Consider the following 22525-nt stretch of genomic DNA (forward strand, 5'->3'; position numbering starts at 1 on the left):
CCATCCGGGCAACTTGACCCACCCAACGCAGTTGGCTTTGCAGGAGGATGGCCTCGATGCTGGTGATGTTGGCTGTTTCCAGGACTTCAATGTTTGTGATATGGTCCTGCCAGTGGATCTTGAGGATGCTGCGGAGGCAGCGCTGATGGAAGCACTCTAGAAGGCGTATATGACAGCGGTATTGGACCCATGACTCAGCGCCATACAGAAGGGTGGTGAGGACTATGGCTTCGTACACATTGAGTTTGGTCTGTGCTCTGAGGCTGTGGTTGCTCCACACTCGTTTGTAGAGTCTGTCGAATGTACTGTTTGCTTCTGAGAGCCTATTGCCCACTTCCTTGTCTATGGTGGCATCAAACAAGATGATGCTCCCCAAATAAGTAAATTGCTTGATAGCATTCAGCTCGGTTCCCTCGATGACAATGCTTGGTGGTCTATATTCTTCTTGGGGTGCAGGCTGATGCAGGACTTCAGTTTTCTTTAAACTGATTTTTAGTTCGAAGAGTTGTGCTGCCTTGGAAAAATGTGTTGTTATACGTTGCAGGTCTGAGTGACTGTGGGCCAGGAGAGCACAGTCATCGGCGAAAAGAAGTTCATGGATGAGTTTTTCTTGTGTCTTTGTGTGAGCCTGAAGATGCTCGAGGTTGAAAAGACCTCCATCAGTCCGGAAGCGTATGTAAACTCCCTCCTTAAGGTCTTCCATTGCCTGTTGCAGCATCATGCTGGAAAAGATGGGAATATGGTCGGGGCCAGCAAACATCCCTGCTTCACACCATTGGAGATTTGGAAGGGACTCGAGAGGTCACTGTTTTGCTTGGCTTGTCTGTACTGATTTTCATGAAACTACTTCACCATGGCCAGGAACCTGGGTGGGCATCCAGGTTTTTCAAGGATTTTCCAAAGTCCATCTCTGCTCACGGTGTCGAATGCCTTGGTGACGTCTCTGTTTTGCTCACAACACTTCTCTTGTAATTGTCTGAGTGCAAATACCATATCTGTGGTGCCTCTGTTTGCTCTGAAACCACACTGGTGCTCTGGGAGGTTTTCTTCCGCAATGGTAGGCACAAGTATTCTAGCCAGGATCTTCCCAGCAATTGAAAGGAGGGTGATCTGATTTTTCTCCTTTGTTTTTGTACAAGGTGATGATAACGGCAGCACGAAGATCCCGTGGAATCCTGCCCTGTTCCCAGCAGGCCGTGAAGCATTCATGGAGCTTGGTGTACAGGGCAGGGTCACCATGCTTTAAGGTTTCGTGTGGAATTCCATTGGCTCTGGAAGCTTTGTTGAGCTTCACCTGGTTGATGGCGGTCACAGTTTCCTCCAGAGTTGGGCTGTCATCCAGTTCTTCTTTGATGGACTGTTGTTGGATGTGATTGATGGCAGTATCATGCACTGTGCACTTGGTGCTGAAGGGAGTTTCAAAGTGCTCCGACCAGCGATCCAGGACTGACTCCTTGTCGGTTTGTAGGGTTTTGCCATCGGCGCTCCTCAGGGGGTTTTGGGTTTGACGTGCTGGTCCATAGACAGATTTTAGTGCTTCATAGAAACTTCTTATGTCGCCAGTATCAGCGTACAGTTGAGTTTTTTCCGCAAGTGCAATCCACCAGTCATTTTGGATGTTTCTCAGTTTACACTGAAGGGTGCTGCGTGCTTGACGGTCGGCTGTCTTTTTCTCCCGGCTGGTCGGCTGAGCCGGGTGAACCTGATGAACTGACCTTTTTATTTTTAGTAGATCTTGAATTTCCTTGTCATTTTTATCAAACCAGTCCCTATTCTTGTTGCTGGGTCCGATGACATCATTGGAAGTATCCAGTACTGCAGCTTTGATGCATTCCCAGAGTTCTTCTGGAGTGGAATCAGCAGTGAGATCAGGATGTTCCAGTCTAGTCTGTAAGGTTGCTTGATATCTATCTCTGCACGATGAGGTTTGCAGATTGCTGACTCAAAATTTCTTTGGTGGGTTGTCTCTAGGCTTGTTCCTGGGCTTAGGCTTGAAGTGGAAGTTCAGCTTTGAACGAATGAGCCAGTGGTCTGTATGACAGTCAGCACTGGGCATGACGCTAGTATGCAGGACGTCCTTTAGGTCACACTGGCGCACCAAGATGTAATCTATCGGGTGCCAGTGTTAAGAGCAGGGATGCATCCATGTGGTCTTGAAGCAATCTTTTTGTTGAAAGAAGGTGTTGGTTATGGACAGCTGCTTTTCTACACAGAGTTCCACGAGTAAACATCCATTTTCATTACAGTTTCCAACTCCATGGTTTCCGAGCACTCCCTTCCATGCCAGGCTGTCACGGCCCACTCTGGCGTTGAAATCGCCAAGGATGACAATTTTGTCCTTGGGAGGGTCATTCTGGATGAGTTCACGGAGATCTGTGTAGAACTTATCTTTGTTAGCTGGGTTAGCCTTCAGGGTTGGAGCATAAACGCTGATGAGAATTACATGCTGCTGGTCTTGGAGGGGCAGGCACAGGGACATGATGCGTTTGGAAAGGCCAATTGGCAGGCTTGAAAGTTCAGTGGTGATAGTCTTCACCATGAAGCCGACACCAAAGAGGTATTGTTCACCTTGAGGTCTACCTGACCAATAGAGGGCGCAGCCAGCGTTGTGTTCTGTTAGTCTGCCTTGCTCCGAGAAGCGGACCTCACTCAGGGCAGCAATATCAATGTCTAGTCTGGCTAGCTCATTGGCCACCAGGGCTGAGCCTTTGGGGGCGGCTGTTGTCACCAGAGTCGAGCATTGTTCTCACGTTCCAGCAGGCAAGTTTCAGAATTTTTCTTCTTTTCCTACCTTTTGAAGCGAGGTTAGGAGTTCGCGCTTGCTTCTCTGTCATAGTTTGACCGCATTAAGAGATGCCCATTGACCGCGGCAAGCCAACTGGGTGGTGGGGAGGCGAGCATTTGTTCAGGCCATCTTTTCTAGGGCCCTCTCCAATATCGGAGCAAGCAGTGCTGTCCTTCCGAAAGGATGCTTGGTCGCTCAGGGTGCTACCGGGTGATGATTTTGTCTCGGGGTCATCATCAAAATGAACAATATCCTGAGCCGCCTGCATGCAGGATTGGAACTGCGGCTGCCAGTGCCATCTTGCACCTGCCCTTTTCACCCATTTCCCGTCGCTACAGGACTTACTTGTTGAGTTATAATTGGGGTGGGTGGATTTCCTTCCTGCCTGTGCAGTGGTGCTTTAAGGTGGAGTACAGTTTGCACTGACTGACCCCACCCTTTAAGTCTGGAGCTCACCTATCATGGCCCAGTGAACTGGGATGGCAGCAGCGAGGTCTCCAAACCGTAGGTTTTGATTCAGAGTTTCCCTCTCCTGGGTGGGTTGCCGAGCAAGGCTTGAAGGGACCCTCCTTCCCTTGCTATTTTATCCAAAGCTGGTATACCAACAATCGTAGCCCATGCAATATGGCGTGGTACATCTTTGGTGCAGAACAGGGCAGCACAGTGGCGCAGTGGTTAGCACTGCAGCCTCACAGCTCCAGTGACCTGGGTTCGGTTCTGGGTACTGCCTGTGCGGATTTTGCAAGTTCTCCCTGTGACCGTGTGGGTTTCCGCCGGGTGCTCTGGTTTCCTCCCACAGCCAAAGACTTGCAGGTTATTAGGTAAATTGGCCATTGTAAATTTCCCCTAGTGTAGGTAGGTGGTAGGAGAATGGTGGGGATGTGGTAGGGAATATGGGGTTAATGTAGCATTAGTATAAAATGGATGGTTGTTGGTCGGCACAGACTCGGTGGGCCGAAGGGCCTGTTTCAGTGCTGTATCTCTAAATAAATTTTAAAAAACTAAGTAAAAATAAATGATGGTCACTTGAGCCACTTCCGCCCTGGCTGTTACCTTTATCAAGAAAGACATCTGCCCAGGTGGTGTCATGTTCATCATTTCTCCCCTCGCTATGTTTCGCCCGTCAGCTGAGACGGTGTACCGGGGTGTGGCACTTGGAGCCAGCAGTGAGAGCTGGGTGTCGATGATTTCTAGTGCATCCTACGAAATTGGATGCAGCTGACTGAAAATACAAAGGTACTACGTCAGTCTGAAAACTCCATACACACAGTAAAACTATATTAATAATCTACCAATTAGGAACTAATCTTGTAAAGCATTTACGATGTTAGCTTTCCATTTTGAGAGCTGACTCCCACTCTGAAATCATTCTGATATTTAGGGCTTGTATCTAACATTCACTGGGGATATATTGCATTTTGCTATGAGTCACAGGGCCAACAGGAAGTTGTCTGTTCTGCTGAACTTTCGTGAAATAGCAGTGTGCCAGTCTCTTTGGACTGATTACGTTCTGCATCAAAACAGTGCAGGGTGAAACTTTTTGCGAAAAAGATTGTCAGAATGGTGAAGGTTCAGGCAAGATGCATCAAATACTGTCTCATCATACTCAATCTGCTATTTTCAGTAAGTTGGACTTTGTTTATTCATTGTTCTATCTGCTTGCCAGTTAAATTGCTTTTTAATGATACAAATTTTAACAATTTCTAATTTGAATATTGGCTACAATTAGGTCATTGTTGATCCTGGGCTGTATTTTAAGTGTTGGGGATTTTTTTTTTGTTGCTTTTGTTTATTGTATGGTTAATTATATACCAATGTCTATTTCTTTTTATCAAGTTTCCAAACAAGTATGTATCTTGATCATGAACAAGTATGTTTCGTAAAAGCAATTTTTTTGTGTCTTAAAATGGGGATGAAAACAATACCCAATAAGATCTCTCCTTGTTATGGCTGATGCAGATATAGAGCAACAACTATTATTTTACATTTGGTGGTTAAGCCACCAATTGTGTCAAGGGTAACAGAGAGTATCACTGTGATGCCTCCTTCGTATTTGTGAATCGGGAACTGAGTTGTTACAATTTCCATGATCTGTTCTGGGTGATCACAGTTGCACACTAGAGTTTTTAATTCTCCATTTGTGCATCAGATAACCAGATCTGCTATAGTTTGTGCAGATGCAGTTTAGGGTTTACGGAACAATAGCACGGTTACAGCACATAAGGGAGCCATTCGGCTCGTTGTGTCCATGCTGGCTCTCTGCAACAACAATTCATCTAATCCTACGACCCTGCCTTTTCCCCTGAAAACTTTTTCTCTTCAGACAATTATCCAATTCCCTTTTGAAAGCCACGATTGAATCTGCCTCCACCACGCTCTCAGGCAGTGCATTCCAGATCCCAACCACTCGCTGCATAAAAAAAAGTTTTTCCTCATGTCGCCTCTGGTTCTTCCACCAATCATCTTAAATCTGTGCCCTCTGATTCTCAGCCTTTCTGCCAATGGGAACAGATCCTCCCGATCTTCTTTGTCCAGACCCCTCATGATTTTGAACACCTCGAACAAATCTCCTCTCAACCTTCCCTTCTCTAAGGTGAACAGCCCCAGCTTCTCCAATCTATCCCTGGAACCATTCTCAGCCTTCCTAAAGTGCGGTGCCCAGAGATGGACACAATACTCTAATTCAGGCCGAACCAGTGTTTTATGAAGGTTTATCATAACTTCCCTGCTTTTGCACTTTATTCTTCTATTTATAAGGCCCAGAATCCTAACTGCCACATTAATGATTCTCTCAACCTACCCTGCCACCTTTAATGATTTGTGCACATACACCCCCCAGGTCCCTGTAATGTAATGTAGTGGTGACTTCACCTTTAAGTAACTTCACCTTTAAGAGACCAGGCCATTGATGATGACATCATCAGGTATATATATAAAGAGGAGACACTATTTGGAGAGACACATTCAGCATGTGGATGGCAAAGAGCACATACTGACCAGCGAGGAAAAGACCTTTACTTGAGATCATGCAATATATATACGTAAGACAATAAATAGTGTTTGTGTTGAATCCAAATATAAAGCCTTTATCTTATCCTTTAATGAAGACTTAAAGAACACAGTACAACACCACACATTTCTGGTGACGTGTAGAAAATAGAAAAGAAAGGCATAGAAGGATGCAAGGACAGAAAACACAGGGAGAGAAAGTGAAGAGAAAACCAGGACTGTATCAGAGAGAAAACATGGACTGGAATACAGAAAAAAAAATGTTTTGTTCCAGATTTATGCTAAATCACTCACCATGTGTCTGCAACAACTGAAAGTCTTTCCAGCCTTTACAGAGACAGGCAGCAACCCAGGGACACAGTGTAGTAAATGGCTAGCACGATTCAAACACCTAACAGTGGCACTTGATAGCAAAACACCCCAAAGAAATAGAGCACTACTCCTACGCAATGCTGGACCAAACGTTGACAATATCTTCGATACACTCACTGACACTGGAACCGACGATGATTATGACAAAGCGAAGAATGCTCTAACAAGATATTTTCAACCAAAAAGCATATCCTCACTACAAAATCAATGTCTTCAGGCAAGCAAAACAAGATAAATGCAAGATCATTGACTACTGTGTAATGAAACTCAGAAGTCTGAGCCAGAATTGCAACTTCACAGACGTGGACAAAGAAATTATCTCTCAGATCATTATGACCTGCCAATCACCAAGACTAAGAAGGCAAGCTCTGAGAGAGGGCGAATCGTTAAACATGCAAAGGTTACTAGATATTGGCAGAATCCTGGAAGCTTGTGAAAGACAAGCCAAAGTCTTAGAAGGGAAAGAGGCAAATAAAATAAAATTTTAAAAAAATTGGGCCTGGCGGAAAACCCCGAATCGGTCCGAAGTTCAGAAACAACCGTTCCCACTCTCATGCACCTGTCAGCTGCTCTGCTCAGCTTTCCTGCTATCTGCAACTGTCAGAGAGAGAGAAAGAGCAACAGAGAAAGGGGGGTGGGGGAGGAACAGAGAGAGAGGGGAGAGAGAGAGGGGGGGGGGTGGGGGGACAGAGAGGGGGGGCTACAGAGAGTAAGGAAGACCACAGGAGGAATATCACATGGAGGAAGCAACACAGAGAGAAGTGAACACAGAAAGGGGGGAACAGAGAGAGAGATGGATAGACAGAGAGAGGGAGAGAGACTGATCAAGATCACTCCTTACAGATGGACATCTATCCTGAGTACTCCGTGTCTTGAATACAAGTGTACGGGCAAACATGACTACTTGTGCAAGCAAAACAATGCCAGGTATCTCACTAAATCATAGTGACGAGAAATTGTCAATAAACTAATCTTCTCATTTAAAGCTTCTTCACAAAAATGCACATTTGTTGTTGTTTTGATTAATAGTAAGATACATTTTTAATACCTTTATCTTTCTGAAATTGTCTCACCGGCCCCCCTATGTAAGACAAAAATTGTAATGTGCCCCCCACACAAAAACGTTGGACAATCCTGCTCTAAATCTACAGGACAAGTATGAATTTGCATGGACATGAAACAGGCTAACAAAGCGATAAAACAAGAAAGGCACCCAATGCCAATACTAGATGAGATAATTGAAGACGTGAATGGGTCAACAATCTTCAGTAGCCTAGACATTGACTATCTAAATTACATATGTGGTCATGCTGCGCCTAAGGCCATGATGTTTGGAAACGCCCTGATGTGAAAGTATACCAATCATGCAAGGATGAGTTTACAATGCATGACAGACTCATACTCAGAGGCAACAGACTTGTCCTCCGTACATCTTTAAGGAGAAAAGCAATTGAGATCACATATGCAACGCTTCAAGGGATCATAATGTCGAAAGCCTTCTGTGAGAGAAAATATGGTTTCCTGGAATTGACAAAATGGTAAAGTAGTAAGAGAATGCATACCATGCCAAGCAGCCATGAATGAAGGTACAGAGAAGCCTGAACCACCTAGGATGACACCCTTGCCCAAGAGTGAATCTGTGGAATTCTCCACCACAGAAGGCAGTGGAGGTCAAGTCATTAAATATATTCAAGAAGGAGATAGATATATTTCTTAATGCCAAAGGGATCAAGGGATATGGGGAGAAAGTAGGAACAGGGTACTGAATTAGATGATCAGCCATGATCTTTTTTGAACGGCCCCGAAGGGCCAAATAGCCTACTCCTGCTTCTATTTTCTATGTTTCTATGACGCCCTGGAAGGAAGTGTCAGCTGATGTTTTAGGACCTTGTCCCTCTGTTGAATACATTTTAGTCACAATAGATGACTACAGCAGGTATCCAGAGGTAGAAATAGTGACATCGACATCTGCAAGAGCAACTCTACCCAAATTTGATGCTGTCTTCACGAGACAAGGGATACTAGATACAGTAAGAACAGACAATGTGGCCCACCATTTAACAGTCATGAATTCGCCGAACTTGCTAACCATTTAGGATTCACCCATTGAAGAATTGTACCCTTATGGCTGAGAGCGAATGGAAACGTAGAAAGTTTTAATTGCTGAAGGAAAGAGCTGGAAACGACAACTCTTTAAATTTTTAAAGGAAAACCCCTCATTTGACCACAAATATATCACCAAGCTTCGCTGTAAACTGAAGGCAGATAAAGTGTGAACTGCCACAATTCACACTGACTCAACCCTACACACACTCATTGAAGGATAGAGACAATAGTCAAAAACAGAAGATAAAGACACATGCAGACCAACTGGATGCACACAAAAGATAGCGAGACAAAAGAGGGAGACAAAGTCCTGGTTCGGCAAGAGAAAAAATTAAAATCAAAAATTATTTCGCCATTTGACCCAAGTGTATTCATGGTAGTTCAGAGAAAAGGAAACATGATCATAGCAAAAAGAGGAAACTACATTGTGAAGAGAGATGTAACCTTCTTCAAAAGAGTCAATGCTAAAACAATTCCAGAAGGAAGTGACAAAGACGACTTCAATGACTTCACGCCTGCGATACCTCAAGAAGCAACACAGCCAAATTAATCGATACTACACGATCCATTTTGACCTAATTACCTGTCTGATTTAAAGATTATGTCATGCATTGATGATGAAGGGAGACAGGTGGAAAAAAAGTCTGATATTGAGGGTGATGTGCCTGAAACTTCTCCCCTCCCAGTTTTCAAACTTCAGTCCAACTGAGTTGTGTTCAATATAATTTTGCATGATTAAGCAGCTAGAGAGTAATTGTTAGTTTTTTAAAGAAAAGAGGCAACTTTAAATTTAAAAGAAGTGGGTAATGTAATATAGTGTGGTGGCAACTTCACCTTTAAGAGACCAGGCCACTGATGCAACTGATGACAACATTAGACATGTACAAGGCGGAGACACCATTTTGATAGATATACTCAGCACATGGCTTGCAAAGAGCATACACAGACCAGTGAGGAAAAGACCACGACCTGAGATCATGCAATGTAGATCAGTGAGACAATAAATAGTGTTTGTGTTGAATCTAAATATAAAGTCTGCAGTTATCACTTAATTAAGAGTTAAATAACACAGCACAACACTTTGGTCCCTTAGCTCCTGCAACCCCTTTAGAATTGTACCCTTTAATTTATATTGCCTCTCCTCGTACTTCCTACCAAACTGTATCACTTTACACATCTCTGCATTAAATTTCATCTGCCACGTGTCTGCCTATTACACCAGTCTGCAACTTGGTGTTGCAGTCTATCACTATCTTCCTCACAGTTCCAAGTTTTGTATCATCCACACATTTTGAAATTGTGTCCTGTACACCCCAGTCTAGGTCATTAATATAGATCAAGAAAAGTAATGGTCCTAATAAGATCCCTGGGGAACCCCACTATATGCATTCCTGGAGTCTGAAAAATAACTGTTCACCTTGTCTGTCCGTTTCCTGTCACTCACCCAACTTCATATCCATGCTGCCACTGTCCCTTTTATTCCATGGGCTTTAACTTTAACTATGTTGCCCAGGAACTTCACAGAAGAGAGAAGCTAGGTGTCTTCTGTGTCAGATCTTTGACAACTTTTTTTTGTGTGACTTCTTGAGAACTCCATTTGGTTTTTGAAGCTTCAGCGGGATTGAAGTTGCAATATCAAAGGTTACGTTCGTGGGTCCAAAAGGGCTGATGTGGATGCAAGTGGTTTTCAGGGAAGTTACTGAGGCCCTGGTGGATGGGGAGATGTTCATTTTCCTCGATTCGCTGGACTTCCCAGAAGTTTGTGACATCGCAGTGAATGAATGAGTGAGTGGTGTGCAACAGCATGGACAGCCAGGCTCGCTGGGTAGACTTGAGGGTTCCAGTGATACACCACATTTCAGTTGTTATAGCCCGGTGAGAAAGGGGTCTAGGGTTCTCTCTCAGACTTTACCTGGTCTTACCGCAACAGGGTTTAATTTTAAACACCGGGCTGAGTTTTACACCGCCCCAGTGGGTCGGTTGGTGGGGGGGGGCGGTGTAAAATTGAGCGGAGGGCTCTGGGAGGCCTACCCGCCCCGCTCCCACCTCTGGTCAATTTTACTGTGGTCGGGTGGGGTGGGGGGGAAATGGCCCGCCCGAGGCCAATCAAGGCCCTTAAGTGGCCACTTATGGCAGTCAGGGTGCCCAATTGAGGGCCGCCCCTGCCTCCCAACCCAACCCCGGGACCCAAGACACCTCCCTCCCCCCAAACGACCACTCTAGCCTCACCAGGGAAGGACCAATCTGCCTGGTGAGGCATGCCCAACTTACCTGAGGTCCTGGCTCCATGATGTCGGCTGGGCTGCAGTCCCAGCAGTGGCCACCGCTCCCAGTGGCGCTGCTTGGACTAAGAGCTGCCGGCCCACTGATTGACCGGCAGCTCACTGAGGTGGGACTTCCTCCCTCAAGCGGGTGGAGGTCCTGCCTCGGGACAATTAAAGCCTAGGGACCCATAATATATGGGACGTATCCCTGGACTAGGCGGAAGCAGCTTTTATGTCAGTGGTGAATTCCTGTTCGCCTAAGGTAAAATCCAGCCCACTATCTTTTTAGCTCTCCCTTAGTGAATCCTTGTTCACAAACTTCCAATTATAAGGCAAAGAAACTTAGCCAAACAGGTGTTCTTAGGTTTAAAGAAAAAAGGTTGAACTTTATTAAACTTAAACTCTAATTTGGTTAACGCCTACAGATACGCGACACATCCATGCTAGCTTGCATACACGATACACACATGCAGATAGAGACAAAAAAGAGCAGAAGAAATACAGTGGAAAAGTTTGAGGCAATATCTGCAGATGGTTTTGGTTACTGTTTGAGCTCACTGTAGAGTCCTTGATTGTAGGAAGGTCTTGCTTTTCGTTGGAGCCCAGTATCCTTCTGAAACCTTGTTCAGTGTAGGAGACTTTTCTCTCTTAGACGTTCACGTCTCTTCAGTGGGTCCAGAGGCTGGTGAGAAAGAGATGGAGCGCACAGGAGAGGTCTTCTTACTCCAGGAGCAAACTGCAGTTTCTCAGTTCAAACTCTTTGTACAATCCAGAAAAACCCAGGTCACCATGCAGATTAGTCAAGTGACTAGCTGGGCTGACCACATCTGTTTGTGGATTCTCTGGTCTTAGCCGACCCTGGAATGTCTCTTCTTACACACAATACCTGGTGCACAAAGTCCATTGTGAGTTAAATTGGAGCAGGGAATAGCCCCTTTGTCCCTCTAAGCATTATCTGGTAGTATGCAAATGTTTTTTTCCAGCCATGGCTGATCTGTTTAACCAGTCATTTCCTCGCTCCAGCAACAGTTTCAAATCAATATGACAAAATTAATATGCCTCATTCCTGGCAGGTGGGCGGTCTGCATGATACAGTGTTCATTTGGACCATTAGCCTTTTTAATTACTTTTTTGTACCTGTCCACTAGCTTTTGGTAATTTCTGTTCTTGGATTCCTAAATCACTCTGCCCCTTCAGTTCCTAGTTGCTCTCCATGTAGAAAGGATCAATACACCAAGATGTTAGCAGTTGCTTTATTACTGTGTTATTGTATTAACGATGAGTATCAAAATGCAACATAGAAACGAAGGGGACAAAGTTCTATAATATTCCCCTGATGGTCTTCCGTAACTTTGGGAAAAATTATGGAAACCCTATACATACAGCATGTACTAGGCCACACTGTTTTACTGAGATGTCCATGAATTTTCCTCTGAATTTCTGGTAGATGATCAGAAGGATTGAGGTGGATATTCATGCCCAAAGAGCTATAAATTAGTTTTCTTCTGTGTCTCTTTCCTTCCTTTCTATTCCTCTCCCTTTGTGTTTTCATGATTCTCCATTCTGCCCTGTACTTTCTATTATTTTTTAATTACTTTGTTTAAACTTACCTGTTTCCCATTGCCTTGACCAACGCATCATTCACATCACTTATTGTGCACCTCTGATTGGTCAAAAACTGGCTTCAAGGTCAATGTTTTCAGCCAATCAGCAGACTTATTTATAAATGACCTGAGCATATCAACAGAGGGACAATTATTTTATCTGCTTTTAGCAGGCAACTTGGCTGAGTGCAGGAACTAAAAATGTTTTGCTCTCAGGTTGTGGGCGTCACCAACAAGATTAGCGTTTACTGGCTGTGGCTCAGTGGGTAGCACTTTCACCTGAGTTGGAAGGTTGTGGGCTCAAATCCCAGCCCAGAGACTTGGGTATAAAATCCAGACCGACACACTCAGTGCAGCATTATCAGAGGTGCTGTCTTTTGGATGAGACATTAAGCTGAGTTCCCGCAATGCTATTTTGAAGAACAGCCGTGGAATTCATCCTGGTGTCCTGGTCAATATTTATCCCTCAATCAACATCATTAACAAAGCAGATGAACTGTTCATGATCACATTGCTGTTTGTGTGAACTTGCTGCGCGCAAATTGACAGCCGCTTTTCCTACATTACAGTAACTACTTTTAAGTTATTTCATTGGCTGTAAAGCATTTTGGAACATTCTGAGGCCAGGAAAGATACTGTGGAAATACAATTTCTTCCTTCTTTCCCTGAGCAGCTGGTTTTAAGCTTACACCTTGTAATGAAGGTTCTCCCACAAATGGTGTTAAATAGGAAATGCCGCAGTATTGATGCAGAGGTGGTGAAGGAGAAGATAATTGATCTGCCAGAATAGCTTGTCCCATCATTAACTATGGTTTAATAAGTATAACTATATTAACATCTGCCACTATTTCCCATAAAACGTTCAATGTTGACAATGTTGTGGCCTCAAGAATCATCCTTTTATTTGTTGCTTTCCAGTTGCTGGGCCTCATCATTTTGCTACTGGCATTTTGGTTTCGTTTTGATGAGAGAACAAAGAACCTTTATGAAGTTGCTGAACATGGGGAGAAATTCCTTATTGGTGAGTTATTGAAGAGACTTCCTATGTAGTCAGCTGTAATTAAATTCTGAACTCTGGCTGCTTAAAACCTTTGTTTCTCCCAAAATTTATTTCTTCCTCCCCCCCACCCACCCGCTCTCTCCAGGTCCCCCCACTGCTATAACACAAAACTCTGCTGCCCGAATCCCAACTCGCACCAAGTCCCGTTCACACATCACCGACTGTGCTCATTGATCTACATTGGCTCCATCTCTGGCAATATTGCAATTTTAAAATTCTTATCTTTTTCTTCAAACCTCTCCATGGCTTTTCCCTTCCAACCCTGGTAACCTGCTCTTGGTCTTGGGTGATGTGTGAACAGGACTTGGTGCGATTTAGGACATGAGGAGCAGAATTTTGGATGACTTTAAGTTTATATGGAATGGAAAATGGGAGGTGGGCCAGGAGAGCACTGGAATAGTCAAATCTAGAGGCAGGAAAGGCATGGATGAGGGTTTCAGCAACAGATGAACTGAGGTGGGGTAGAGATGGGGGTGCGTTATGGAGGTGGAAATAGGCAGTCTTAGTGATACCGTGGATATGTGGTCAGAAGTTCATTTCGGGATCAAATGTGATGCAAATTGGGGCTGTTCAAGAGGCCGTAATTGGAGGAGTGCAGAGATCTCACAGGGTTGTGGAGCTGGAGGAGATTACAGAAATAGGGAGAGGCGAGGCCATGGAGGGATTTGAAAACAATGAGGAATTTAAAGTTGAGATGTTGCTGGACTGGGAATTAATGTAGGTCAGCGAGCACAGGGGTTGATGGGTGAACAGACTTGGTACAGTTAGAACACAGGCAGCAGAGTTTCAGATACAAGACTTTTTTTGTAATTTATGGAACTACACACGCTATTGATTTATTTACTTATGTAACAGTCGGGTGGAACTAATCCATTTAGTTTTCTATAATAACTAACTTGATATCCTTCTATATTTAAAACTGTGGCAGAGGAAGTTCAAATGTGGGAAAGTGTGAGGTCATCACTTTGGACCGAAGAAAGAGAGAACAAAGTATTTTCTAAATAATAGATGGTAAAAAGCTAGGAACTGTGGAAAAGCAGACCAATTTAGGTGTTCATGTACAGAAATCACTAAACACTAGTGGACAATTACAAAAACATATTTAAAAGGCTAATGGGATCTCAAGGGGGCTGCAGTGCAAAGAGGTGCAAGTTAAGTTACAGATTATAAAGCTTCAGTTAGACTGCATCTGGAGTATTGTGTTCAGTTCTGGGCATTACACCCCAAAAAGGTGCAAACATTCACCAGAATGACACCAGGGTTAAAGGGCTAAGATTATGAGGTCAGGTTGCATAGAACAGGCTTGTATTCCTTTGAGTTTAGAATATTAAGAGTTGATCTAATTGAAGTGTTTAAGATGATTAAAGGATTTGATAGGATAGACAGAGAGAAATTATTTCCTCTGGTGGGGAGGGGGACGGAGGGGGAGAGGAGTCCGGAACAAGGGGGCAGAATCTTAAAATGAGAGCGAAGCTTGTGATGTTCCCGGGACTGGAGTGAGGTTTAGCTGAGTTTAGTAAGAGACATGAGACAGAAACAGAGACACCTTGCTGTTGAACAAAAATGGATTCTTCTTTATTTCTTTTACTTTCACTTTTCTGTTCCTCTGCTAGCATGGATGTGTATAGTGGCCTCAAGTGTACAAAATGCACAATGCAATTTTCAAAACACTACACCCCTTCCCTTCTTAGTAAATGAGAGACATAGTACGTTTCATCGGTTTGTTTCTAAAAGTGCAAACAACAAACTTAAACTTAAATAGTTCACTTCGTAACACAGTCAATTAAGTATGGTGGGTGTTTTCTGTCGCGAGTAGGATATCGTCTGACATCAGGTGTAATCTCATTTGATTCATTTTTCATCTGAGATTTCGATGTCGAAATCGGATTCGATGCTTACAAGTGGTGTTTCCAGTGCTTTGAAGGATGTTACATTTCCTGTGATGATTTGTGAACCGTGCTTAGCAGTGATCATTGATCCTTTTGTGTTGGTCATAACAAATGGTTGGATGTCTTAAGGGGTTGTTTGTTTTCCAACATGACCATTACGTTTCACAAGTACTTTATCTTCTGGCTTAAGCAGCATAGCTCAAAGTTTCATGTTTCGCTCTGCATGTACTTTCATTCGATCCTTCAGTTTTCGATCGTGTTCACCTACATGTTGATCATTAGCTCCACAGGGTAGCTCAGGAAGACTGTGCATAGGATGTGCAAAGATGAGTGTAGCTGGAGTTTTTCTGAAAGTCGAGTGAGGAGTCACTCTGTAATTACACAGCAAATGATATAACTCTTGCTTCCATGATTTGTTCTCAGCTACAGTGTACATTTATCACTTATTTCAAGGTATGCATAAATGTTTTAACTTTACCATTAGCTCTTGGCCAAAGGGGTGTGATTTTCCTATGAGTGAACCCGAGGTAGTTTGCAAATTTACTGAACTCATCGCTGTTGAATGGGGGCCCATTGTCACTTACTGTTTGAGGGATTACAAACAAGGTGAAGATCAGGTCAAACTTTGGGATGACGGCTTTCATTGAAGTTGACATAACTCATTCCACGATTGGGAACCTGCTGCAGTCGTCAGTGACAAAAAGTAGATGTTCACCTGTGGGTAAATCTATGAAGTCAACGCCAACTTCAATCCATGGTCTTGGAGGTAGTTTGGACATCTTGAAAGGATCATGAAGCTTTCACATTGTAGTTGCGTGACATGGCAAACACTGATTGATTTTGTGCTATACCATGCAGTCAATTCGTGGGAACCATATCTTTACCCCAAGGACTTGTTTGGTTTTCACAATTCCCTGGTGTCCTTCATGTGCTATATCAACAACACATTCCCTTAATGAGTGTGGAATGATAACACAATTGTTGCGTAACATGAGATCAGATGTGGTTGTAACCGTGAGCTCATTTTGAACAATGTGAAGACTTTATATGTGTGAACGATTTCATTTGAAGATGCTTTCTCAATCACATCTTTCCAGTTTTGTGATTCCATAGCCTTCATACATAATTGCAAAGCCTCATCTTGTTTTGTAGCTGCTTTGAAGTCAGCTACCTTTAGCAACTTTGGCACTGCATTTATGCTTACGCAGTTAAGATGTTGTTCAGCAACCTTTTCCTCATGACTAGTAGGACTGACTGTCAGTAATGGGTATCGTGAAAGATGGTCCACTGGGTTGAGCTTGCTTGGCTGATACTGAACCTGGAACTCATACTCTTGTAATCTGAGTATCCAACATTCTATTTGGGTGGGTAGTTTGCTAGGTGGATTGTTGAACGAGCTCACTAGTGGTTTATAATCGGTTATTACTTTAAACTCACTTCCATACAAGTAGAAATAAAACTGTAAGATACCCCATGTGATTGAGAATGCTTCACTCTCTGTTTGTGAATTACACTGCTCGACGGGCATTATCGATCTGCTTGCCATCATTGCAATGATTGATGGGTTACCTGTCTTCTTTCTGTATGAGAACTGCACCTAAGCCAACCAGGCTTGTATCCACGACTAGCTGGGTGGTTTTCTCAGCGTCGAAATAGGCACTTGTGCAACTTGCTAACAAATGTCATTTGATCTGGTGTACAGCCTGTTTGTGTGATTTAGTCCATTCCCACTAGGTGGTCTCTTTTGTCAGATCTCGTAGCGAGGTCAGGAATGAAACAACTACAGTACGTGATGAATCCAAGCAGACTCCAGACTTCTTGCACGTTTATAGCATCTATAGCTTTTGCAGTGGCTTCAACTTTCCATGGATCTGGTGATACTCCTTCACCACTGAACATATGACCGAAGAATTCAATTATTTCATTAAACAAGCACTTGCCTTAGTTCAAAGTTAGGTTACATTCTCTGAGACGTTGTCGGTGTGCATTTAGGCATGTCTCGAGTTCACTTTCAGTGCGACTGTAGATGAGAATATCATCACTGATGCTCAACACGCATTTAAGTCCTTGAAGTGCAGACTGAATTGTGCTGAAATACCTCAGCTGCTGAGTTGACTCCAAAGTTGAACATCTTGTATCGAAAATGTCTGATGTGAGTAGAGAATACAGTAAGCTAACTCGATTCTTCAGCAAGCTCGATTTGATGGTAACCTGCATTGAGGTCAAATTTAGCAAAGAGTTTAGCACCATTCACTTTCTCTATGATATCATCAATTGTCGGTGTCAAATGTCTTTCTATTTGTATGGTTTGGCTTGGTGATCGCATAACAACGTAGATTCTAATTTGGTTCTTGCTCTTGGGTTTCTTAACGACTTGTATGGGTGAGACCCAAGGAGTAGGCTCATCCCCAACTTTCTCAACAATGTCAAGGTCAAGTAGGTATTGAAGTTCCTTCTCTGTCTGTTTCCTAACAGGCAATGGTATTAGTCGCTGCTGATGCGCAACTAGGGGCACGTGCAGCTTGCATGTAACAACTTTCAGTTTGCCAATATCAGTGAAGTGAACAGCATACAGTTTGAGAATGTTTTTGTTTTGCAAAAGAATCACATATGTGACTGCAATCATGTGCAGATCTGTTGCTGTGTGGAAACTGATAAGCATGTCACATTCTCCAGATATGACGTGGAATACAGCATTCATTCTATTGTCTTTGAATGAGACTGGCATTTCAGAAGTCCCAAGAGTTTTCAATAGTTTGTCACTGTTGTAAGGGATAATTTTCAGGTTACCTGGTTTGCAGAGAATGAGGCAATCCTGAAATTTGTTGAATGTTTTGTCTCCCATGACATTGACAGAAGCTGCAGTGTCTATGAGAGCATCTACATCCAAGCAGCCAATGGTCACTGTCACACGTGGCTGTTTGCTATGTCTGAGAGAGAGCTCAAAAGTGTGTTCACGGTCATCTGCCTCTATGTTGGTCTTCTGTCGCCTTTTTGCTGTGGTACACATATGTGGCACCCTTCCGTTGGTATTGGTCTTCATAGTTGATTTTGCTGATGAGAGACATACAAGAGCAAAGTGGTCGGGTTTGCCACAGACTTTACACTGCTTGCCAGCAGCAGTACACTCTGTCCCGTGTGGGTAAGCACTGCTGCAGTGGAAATGTTCTTTCGACAAGTTGCAGCTCTGTTTGTGAGATGACTATTGCTGCTTTGGAGGCGGTTTCCTGGCATACGAACGATGAACAGTGTTCACAGGAGTTGAACTTGGATCATGGTTGTTGCTGTTAGCAGCCTCAACTTCATTGAAGGGAGGCGGTGGTGTAGTGATAATGTCACTGGACTAGTAATTGAGAGGCCCAGGTTAATGCCCTGGGGACACGGGTTCAAATCCCACCTTGGCAGCTGGTGGAATTTAACACCAATTAATTAACAAAATTCAATTAATTAGTTAAAAAAAATCTGGAATTGAAAACTAGTCTCAGTAATGGTGCCATAAAACTATCATCGATTGTTGTAAAAACCTATCTGTTTCATTAATGTCCTGTAGGGAAGGAAATCTGCTATCCTTACCTGGTCTGGCCTACATGTGACTCCAGACCCACAGCAATGTGGTTGACTCTTAACTGCCCTCTGAAATGGCCTAGCAAGCCACTCAGTTGTCAAGGGCAATTAGGGATGGGCAAAAAATGCTGGCCTTGCCAGTGGCACCCACATCTCATGAAAGAATAAAAAAAGGTCTGGACTCAGAGCGACAGTGATCTTGCTAACTCCAACAGCTCTGACAGCTTTCTGTCTTTCTCAAATGCTTTTTGGCATAGTTGACTAGAGAGACAGCCTTCGATTATTTGTGTTTTGATTTCCTGGTCGACATGGTCAACATCACCAAAGTCACATTTGGTTGTTAGTTGCCTCAAACATGTGCAATATTGTCAATGGTCTCGTTTGTTTCCTGCTTAGTGCATTGGAAGATAACAGTTTTGTATATAATATTTTTCTTGGTATAAAGTAGGTTGTCAGCACATTTTTTTGCTGAGTTGTAGTCATTTTGCTCAGGCAGAAATGTCTCAAAGATATCTTCTAATTCTTCACCTCCATAGTGAAAAAGTAGAGCCTTTTTCCTTTTGTCATCGGTGAGTGCAAACCCTGTCATCGCTCCTTTGAACCGTCGCAGCCACTTTTGCCAATGTGGGGATACAGATGATGTCTCTGAATGCACATCAAAGGGTGGTAGATTGGGCATAGACAACGCCAGACTGATCATCAATGCAGGGATTGTGCATGATCAAGGATCCGGGATCACGTTCCTTGCAGAGGAAAGTTCTCTGCAATGATCCGAGATTATATATTTCTTTTTAACTGGATGGTTATTTTGGAGAGACCAGTGTGTGTATCCATAAGCTTCCCATGTGTCACTAACATAGCCTCCAACTTAAAATGCTGTCTTCAGAGAGAAAACGAAAACCTTCCAAAATGTTCATAACTGAAAGCAATATTTCCTATTTTTCACCATCCTTCTCCTTTTTACCTTGTCTTCATTGTGATGTTCTCAGGATAGCAGTGAGGTTTAGATGAGTTTAGTAAGAGATATGAGACAGAGTTAGAGACAGCACACTGTTGAACAACAATGGATCCTTCTTTATTCTGTGTTACTTTCACTTTTCAGTTCCTCTGCCAGCATGGGTATGTATAGTGGCCTAAAGTGTACAAAATGCACGATGCAATTTTCAAATAGCGACAGGGCTGTTCAGGGGTGATGTCAGAAAGCACTTCTTCACACAAAGGGCAGTGGAAATCTGGAACTCTCTCCCCCCAAAAAGCTGTTCAGGCTAGAAGAGTCAATTGAAAATTCCAAAATTGAGATTGATAGAGTTTTGTTGAGTAAGGTTATTAAGGGTTATGGGAACAAAGGTGGATAAATGGAGTCAAGATACAGATCAGCCACGATCTAATTGAATTGTGGAACAAGTTCAAGAATCCATGTGTGAGACTTATGTTAGGACCAGTCCACAGGGCATAACACAATGAACCCCAACAGCTCCACCTCTATGCCCATATATCAAGGGTGATATGTGTGGTGATTATCCTTCCTTTTGCACATGCCGTAGACATAAAACTTACACATGTGAAATGAATAGAAAATGATGCAGTTCAGATTTGCAGGAGTCTTGATTGTCCAGGTCAGCTTGTGACTGCCCTAGCTTGAGACAAGCAAGTCAACAGGATGAGGCCACATCCTCTTCATCCTGTCTAAATCATTCACTGATAGTTTTTAAACAATTACAAGGACTTGCTGAGCTTGTACTTCTACCCCTGCCCTTCCTTCATTTGCTTAGCTCTCAGTGTGATTGATATTCACAATTTCTTATTCGTTCATGGGATGTGGGCATCGCTGGCTAGGCCAGCATTTATTGCCCATCCCTAATTGCCCTTGAGAATGTGGTGGTGAGCTGCCTTCTTGAACTGCTGCTGTCCTTGGGGTGTAGGTACATCCAGAGTGCTGTTAGGAAGGGAGTTCCAGGATTTTGACCCAGTGACAGTGAAGGAACGGCGATATAGTTCCAAGTCAGGATGGGTGTGTGGCTTGGAGGGGAAATTGCAGGTGGTGGTGTTCCCATGCGTCTGCTGTCCATGTCCTTTTTAGGTGGTTGAGGTCGTGGGTTTGGAAGGTGCTGTTGAAGGACCTTTGGTGAGTTGCTGCAGTGCATCTTGTAGATGGTACACACTGCTGCCACTGTGCATCAGTGGTGGAGGACATGAATGCTGAAGTTGGTGGATGGGAGTGCCAATCAAGTGGCTGCTTTGTCCTAAATGGTGTTGAGCTTCTTGAGCGTTATTGGAGCTGCACCCATCCAGGTAAGTGGAGAGTATTCCATCACACTCCTGACTTGTGCGTTGTAGATGTTGGGCAGGCTTTGGGGAGACAAGAAGTGAGTTACTTACCTCAGAATTTCCAGCCTCTGACCTGCTCTTGTAGCCACAGCATTTTATGCAAATGATCCAGTTAAATTTCTGATCAATGGCGACCCCCAGGATGTTGATAGTGGGTATTCAGCGATGGTCATGTCATTGAACATCAAGGGGAGGTGGTTAGATTCTCTCTTGTTTGAGATGGTCATTGCCTGTGTTATGACCATGTGAGAGAGGTCTTGGGTTCCCTTTCAGCCTTCACCTGGTCTTACTGTAACAGGGTTTAATTTTAAACACACTGTGTTTTTAGCTCCCACTTGGTGAATCCTTGTTCACCACTTTCCAATTATAAGGCAAAGAAACCAACACAAACAGGCTTTCTTAGGTTTAAAGAAGAAAAGTTGAAATTGATTAAACTTAAACTTAAACTCTAATTCAGTTAACGCCTACAGGTACACGACAAGCCCACACGAGCATGTATACACAATACACACCTGCAAATAGAGACAGAAAAGAGCAGAAGAAAAATAAAGTGGAAAAGTTTGAGGCAATATCTGAAGAGTTTTTGTTACGGTTCTTCAAGCTCACTGTAGATTCCTTGATTGTAGGTAGATTTTGCTTTTCGTTGGGGCCCAGTATTCTTCTTAAACCTTGTTTGCTCTAGGAGACTTCTCTCTCTTGGGGTTCATGTGTCTTCAATGGATTCAGAGGCTTGTGAGAAAGAGATGGGAGCAGACAGGAGATTCTCAGTCCAGGAACATTCTGCTTTCTACCCAAACTGTTTGTACAATTCACAAAAACTCAGGTTTCCCAGCAGGTTATTCATGTGACTAGCTGTAGCTGGTTTGATCATGTCCTTATGTGTATTCGGCCATCTTAACAGTCAACCTGGAATGCAAGCTCCCCCATCTTCAACATCTGGTGATCAAAAGTCAATTGTGGGTTGAATGTGTCAGGGAATGGCTGCTTTGTCCTTCCAAACACTGTCTGTTAATATGCAAATTTTTTTCCAAACACGATCTGGCAATTTTTTTAAAGCAAGTCCTTTCTTCACTTTAACAACAGTTTGAAATTTAATGTCCATGTGGCAAAATTAATATGCCTCATGCTTGGCAGGTGGAGGCCTGCATGACACCTGCTACTTGTGTGGCACAAATGTTACTTGCCACTTATCAGCCCAAGCCTGGATATTGTCCAGGTCTTGCTGCATATTGACATGGGCTGCTTCAGTATCTGAGGAGTCACAAATGGTGCTTAACATTGTGCAATCATCAGCAAACATCCCCACTTCTGACCTTATGATGGAGGGAAGATCATTGATGAAGCAGCTGAAGATGTTTGTTCTTAGGACACTACCCTGAGGAACACCTGCAGTGATGACCTGGAACTGAGATGATTGACCTCCAACAACCACAACCATCTTCCTTTATGTTAGGTATGACTCCAACCAGCGGAGAATTTTCCCCCGATTCTCATTGACTCCAGTTTTGCTAGGGCTCCATAATGCCATACCGGTCAAATGCTGC

The 22525-nt window shown here is 43.5% G+C and overlaps 1 protein-coding gene across 1 annotated transcript in view; it reads left to right on the forward strand.

Moving 5' to 3' along the window:
• The first annotated feature begins 4226 nt into the window (after positions 1-4226).
• Positions 4227-22525, forward strand: part of LOC137379417 (CD9 antigen-like) — a 38546-nt gene continuing 20247 nt past the window's right edge. Inside the window, exons 1-2 of the mRNA XM_068050199.1 lie at positions 4227-4408; positions 13059-13161. Coding sequence (XP_067906300.1) covers positions 4346-4408; positions 13059-13161 — 166 coding nt within the window. The 5' untranslated portion in view covers positions 4227-4345. The remainder of the gene's footprint in view (positions 4409-13058; positions 13162-22525) is intronic.

This window comes from Heterodontus francisci, chromosome 18, assembly GCF_036365525.1.
Source record: "Heterodontus francisci isolate sHetFra1 chromosome 18, sHetFra1.hap1, whole genome shotgun sequence".
NCBI classification, from domain to species: Eukaryota; Metazoa; Chordata; class Chondrichthyes; order Heterodontiformes; family Heterodontidae; genus Heterodontus; species Heterodontus francisci.